The sequence below is a fragment of the Telmatherina bonti genome (assembly GCF_933228915.1).
Source record: "Telmatherina bonti genome assembly, chromosome: 9".
Classification (NCBI taxonomy): Eukaryota; Metazoa; Chordata; class Actinopteri; order Atheriniformes; family Telmatherinidae; genus Telmatherina; species Telmatherina bonti.
Window position 1 is genome coordinate 20451172 of NC_136627.1, and position 6047 is coordinate 20457218.

The following is a 6047-nucleotide window of genomic DNA, read 5'->3' on the forward strand; positions in this document are numbered from 1 at the left end:
CTTTAGTCCAGGTTTGAACTTCAGGTGTGTGCACCTGTGGGCGTGTGTATGTGCATATGTGTGTTGTGTGTATTGTTTTTAGTATCAAGTGACTTAAGTAAAGACTGTTTTGACAGCAGCAGCTTTGTGAACATAAAAAATTCCATAGCGGGTGGTGGCAATATTAGTTCTGCTACAAAACAACCAGCTGTAAAAAGTTGATATCAAAATAAAATTGAAAATGGGAATAAAATGATAAATCCAGTTTTGGGATGTCGTCAGAAAAAGCTCCTCATTGTTGCCAAGATTAGGCCCATTCAAACAATTTAGTGAAGATATTTAACTTATTTCAATCTCTGCTTGGAACCAGTCACTGATTTCATCATGATATCCTCTAACAAACCCTCTTCTGAGTAGACATTTAACTTTTCATCTAGGATTAACCATGTGATGGCTGCCTTCTTCTAGGTCAATGCTTTTCCTTCCTGGCTGACTGTGTCACCGATCATGATCACGTACACCTAGGCTTTTCCTGGTCAAAATATGTGTGTCTACATTTAAAAGATAGTATGGTTGAAGCATGTGCAAAGATTTAAACGAGATTATATCCCTTAACATTTCAATTTATGTGCAAGAGAAGGGTCAAAGTTTCAGTTGATAACACAAGTACACAAAGGGATACAATGAAGTTTTTATTCAGTAATTTATTTTTGTCCCTTTCAGGCAATTAAAAATATAGGATTCTATTATTTTTTTTTTACAGTTTTTTTTTCTCACATTTGTATTTCATAAAGTCTGATTTTTTTTCATAAATAAAGTACAAAATACATTTTTTCTCATTTAAACACAAATAAATATAATAAATATATTAGTTTAAGTTAAACAACACAAGTCAACCGATAACCAAATGGAATACTGTGGTGTTCCCTGAACCAGGCTGTCCAATAAATGGGGCAAAGAAAAAACACACAAATAACAAAACCAAACAAACAAAAAAAAAGTCCAATTTACGGCAAATATAACAGAACGTTTCACAAAATCTTAAATCTCGACTGTGCCAGGATACAGATATTCATATTGTTAAGCACACTTGAATATTTCAGCGTTCTGCGATATTTGCTTGCACCCTGGGTCACAGATACGCTCACATGCTGATACACACCCACACACACACACACACACACACACACAAAATCATATACATACTTACATACATACACATAGCCAAGTGAAAGATGAAGCTTTGGTTGAATGCTACTGGGATTTTCTCCCATTTAAATAAGCTGTAAAGTGCATATCATAGACACATGTCAGGTCTTACTGATTAAGGCTACTGAATCAGACATACTGTTTGTGGCACAGAGAGTAAATAGCCCATGAGGCAGGGGAAAGCTCTAAGGCATAGTCATACATAGGTATTACTAAAGATAAGCCATTTGGATCATTAAAGATTTGTGATAACGATAAACCAGACTAGATTCTGGTCATGTCAAGACCTGCAGAAGAGGTAATTCTTATGGAAGACCGCATACAAAGGTCTGTAGGCTACACAATATTTGTAAGTATAAAAAAATAAAGTCTTATAACGTTTGACTACTAAAATCATATCAGTGTAAGTAGTTCTTGAAAGATAAGTTAAATTTTTACATTGATTTGAAGTGTTATTGTGTCAACTTGTTCTGAAGAATGTCCAGAAACAGAGAAGCGTCTTAAGTGTTGCTTCTCTTCTTTCCCTTTGGATCCATTTAGTCGGACAGGGACAAACGTTCAAACACAGTGAGTCTCTTGGTGGCAGATGCATCAAAGGTTGGAGACTCACTTCCACTGGAGCTGCTGCTGCTGTAGCTGTCCTCCAGGGAGTCTTCAGAGGAGAAACGTTGCAGCCCAGCAGGCTTCACAAACCCGCCTTGGATCCCAACGCCAGGAAACAGCATAGTGGTGTCCTGCTGTGGCCCGTCCTCCATGCTGGTGATGACTTTGCTGTTGTTGCTGTTGAAGTTATTTCCATGGCCACAGACACAGCATGATGCCTTTGGTTCCAAGATGAGAGGAATGCTATGGATGTCCCCGGTGCTGGCACGGGTTTGATGGTTGCCAAACTGGAATGCTGTTGCTTCGCGTGACAGGGAGTCGGCAAACACTGGGGAGAGGGGATCAACAGGAGGTGGGGAAACAGAAGCAGCACGGCTAAAACCCAGGTTGAGATCATTTAAGGCTGAAGTGAATGATGGAGGAGATGAGCTGCGTGAAGAGCCCATGAACCCAGCAAAGCTGAGACTCTGCCGAAGCTGGTGGCGTGGGTTGTGAGCACTGGTTGCTGTGGGTACTGGGTGCCTGTGGAATTTGGCAGATGGCAGTGGGCCGCCACTGATTTTCTCTTCATGGATGAAGTGGCAGCGTGGGCCATAAGGACAGTAACCAAAGTTGTAGAAGGTTCTGCAGGGCTCTGTCTTGTACTTTGGGTGACGGTACATTCCTCGCAGTTCTGCCTCGCCATGGGCAAACTGACACTTATTGCCATACTTGCAACTGCCAGTCTCCTGGAAGCCACGGCACAGCTCAGTCTTGTAACGGTTAGAGGACAAAGCTGGCGGAGCTTGAACTGGGAAATTAGATGAGGGAGGGAACCCTGGCGGGGGAGCCACAGTAGTGGCAGGACCCGAGGGAAACGGTTCCAAGTTCTTCATTTGTCCAAAAGATGCGAGCAGGCTGCTGCTGGACTCTGTCAGGCTCATGGAGCGGTCAGGCCGGAAAGGGAGCTGTTTTTGGTTGGAGACAGGGACTTGGCTCCAAATGTTTGATGACCAGAGAGCGCTACTGCTGTCATCACTATTAACATGCTCAGTGCTCAAGCTGAGGCTTGAAGACACAGAGTGGCAGGAGGGAGAAAAGGAGGAAGCTGATCGGTTCAACCGATTCTGTCCTGGGGCTTTGAGTTGAGCACGAGTGAGCAAAGTATCATTAATGGCCAGGTTCAGAAAGTTCTGTAAAAGAAGGATAAAATAATCATTAAACTTATCAAGACCGGTTGAGAAATAATTGATAGATATGTTGCTTGTAGATAATTAACTAACTTCTACAGCAGCTATTTATCAAAGCTGGATTCTTTTAGCAGCAAAGGTTAAGGTTTCCACTTCACTATATTTGAACAATGTGGATTATTAACTCTTTTACTCTGCATTAATCATCTGAAAACAGAATATTGCATTTAAAGAGAGAAACAGCTGTTTTTCATGTCCGAATGTAAAATGAAGAAACCCTCTAATACTCCGGTCAGTAGAATGAGCAACAGAGCTAAACTTTCTTTCTTTTCATGAAGCTTAAAAGAATTAAAAACAGGAATAAATAAACCTAAATATTCTGACTCACCTCTGTGAAGATGTTGTCAAGCATTTCGGACATCCTGGATCTCTTTGACCACAAGAGGAAAATTCAGCTCTGATCCACAGTTCACTGTGTTGGATAGCTGTGTCCAGACGTCTGTTAACTCTGTGAGGAACACCAGGGTTCCTATTTATTCATATCCTTCTAAGGTCCGTCCCCTTGCATGCCGTTTCTGTGAGGTCACAGAGGGTGGAGTTTTAAACAACGCCTCCAAAGAAAAAAAAGAGAGAGGAAGAAGAAAGAAAACTGTGTATTTTTAGCCAGCTGTGTGAAATGTTTCAGTTTCATAGACATGTGAATGCTAAGTTGCTTATTTACATAGCTCTCCAGATCGAAGCCTGGAAGTGTCTCCAGTTGTTTATCTTCTTATTTGGCACATGTGCACATATGATTTAAGGCTTCCTGCAGTTTTTTAAACTCTTCAAAAGACTTTAAAATCTTACACACAGGTTAAAAGAGGCAAAAGGAGGCATTTGTTCACATTTAAAAAAAATACAAAAAAAGAAAAAATTCAAGCCAATCGCAGAATACATGTCAAAACATATACCGAAGTGCATCATCATATGTTTACAGAATATGACCATGTACCTTCCAATGACTAATACTACCTTTACAGGAAATGTTATAAATGTATAACTGATAGTCCTGATTCACACAATGTATAGTTTCAGTGTTTTTACCCACAGGGTGGAGAAGACGTATTACTGTAGATTCTTGTTTACCAGAATACGTATATTTCCCCTTATAGCCCCTGGTTTGAGTCACATTTACAAAAGCTCTAACAGGGACTTGCAGGGACTCGGCATTTATTGGTATTGATCAGTTGAAGGGAGAAACCTTTGATCTACATACTAGATATGACTGAAAACTAACAGCAAAGACAGAGTTTGTCTTGTGCTGCTGATGTTGTGACTTTACTGATGCATATGTTCTGTAACATCATCTTTGTGACACTTGATGCTCATTTATCCAGTTTATTCATTTGAATAAGAAGTTGCCTCCAGTCACATGCTCTGACACGTTTTGTTAAGGTTGTTTTTATGGAACATGTTCTACTTTTTACATCACGGCCCTCAACAAAAATATCGCTGTCACTCCTCATCTTGAAATGACTTCACAGATGTAACTGGCATCATCTTAACCAGAAATATAGTGATATTTCTGAAAAGATTTCTGAGGGAATTGTTGTGTTTTTAGTGCAGTTCAGAGGAGTGTGGAGGCTCTCTTATACACTAGTATGGAATGTTTACAGTGTTGGATTTGCATCTGTTTTGAAGATAATACAGTGAATAAAATAGTCAAAGCCGCATCATTTTCCGATTGCCTTTTTCGCTAATTCAAATTAATTCATTCAACTTAACAGCACATCCTTGTTAAAGTCCAGTAAACCACCTATCGTAAAAGGGGTCATGTGTGAGCGTAAGTGCATCCAACAGCTTCTGTTTTGTTTCTACAAATTTCTTTCACCTGACCGGGAAGTATCTGATTATTCTGTTACGGCATGTGTCACCACCTCACATGAGTCATATCGTTGCTGGCCATGAGCATGCGTTCTCCAGCAGTGTGATGCAAGTGTAGAATTCATTTTAAAATTTGTGCTAGTCTTGATGACTCAAATGAGAAGCTCATCGCAAACTCAGCAGTGTCAAAAAGACTGAAGCCTGTTTTTTCTTTTACTTAAAAAAAGATTTCTTTTTTTTATTGATTCAAATTCTTAAGTAACCGTAAGCAGTCAAAAACAGGAGAAGACATGTTCCTCTGTTATTATTAAATAATAAAGTATTTGAATTTTGTAGGTGCAGGTTTAGGACACAAAATTACAGAGTGTGGAGCTGACAGGCAAATTAAATAAAAGGGGCTTTATTAATATATAACGTGAAAGTATATGTTTCAGTTCTTGCCTGCGTGCAGTGGGATAGTGTGTCTGGGTGTATGTGTTACTTTTGTTTAAAACACACCAGTGCTTACGCAATTGTCTTGGTGTCTTCTGAAATTGCTGGGAAGAAATAAGTTGCCAACACAAGACGGAATTCTGTTAATCATAGTTTCGTTCAAGCTTCACCATCTCAAAATCTCCTGTAAATTACAATTTAATCCTATTTGGTAATTTTTTTTTGTTCTATTTTCTTCTACTGCATGCAAAGTTTCCTCGTTTAAAGACCAACTTGTTTTACATTCCACATGCAAGCGCACCTTCTCAAAACATAATCGGTTTTACAATTTTACAGTCAAACTTATGTTATAATGTGACATATTTAATATATTTACAATCAAGTTTTGTGTTATAATGTGATAAGGCTCCGTTTCTTTTTGAAATTTGGATGACAGCTTTACGCTTTAGCAGTAAAATGTTTAAATCATACAGTTTATAACATGATCTCGTTTCTTATATGTCTTGTTTTTTTTTCCAATAAATAACATAATACTGCTTCTTCGAACTAAATCTAACAAGATGTATGAAATATAATGTAAATGCTGACAAGGAAAGTGACAGACTGTTATATTTAAGCACAAATAAAGTTCCCACTTCTACTTCAAGAAACTCTGAGCTATGAATCAAGTTTCAGTAGGATTTACTGTCAGAACATATGCATCACCACATAATGACTTAGCATGGGATTTTATCCATCTTACTAGTTCAAGTGGAATATAAAGTTTAATAAAAAGTGTTTTCCATCCCAATG

At 38.7% G+C, this 6047-nt stretch overlaps 1 protein-coding gene across 1 annotated transcript; it reads right to left on the reverse strand.

The window, feature by feature from the left end:
- Window positions 1-681: 681 nt before the first annotated feature.
- LOC306760596 (mRNA decay activator protein ZFP36) lies at window positions 682-3462 on the reverse strand. Its single transcript, XM_079246530.1, has 2 exons — window positions 3349-3462; window positions 682-2963 (listed from the first exon to the last, which is right to left on the reverse strand). Exons 1-2 carry the CDS (start codon window positions 3379-3381, stop codon window positions 1725-1727), a joined length of 1272 nt encoding a protein of 423 aa, XP_079102656.1. The 5' UTR covers window positions 3382-3462; the 3' UTR covers window positions 682-1724.
- Window positions 3463-6047: the final 2585 nt, after the last annotated feature.

What these genes read in the sequence shown, in the direction of transcription:
- LOC306760596 (XM_079246530.1), bottom strand. Translation starts at nt 3,381, where the DNA reads ATGTCCGAAATGCTTGACAACATCTTCACAGAG. An exon ending in TTGACAACATCTTCACAGAG is followed by an intron (nt 2,964 to 3,348) that starts GTGAGTCAGAAT and finishes CTTCTTTTACAG; the next exon opens with AACTTTCTGAACCTGGCCAT.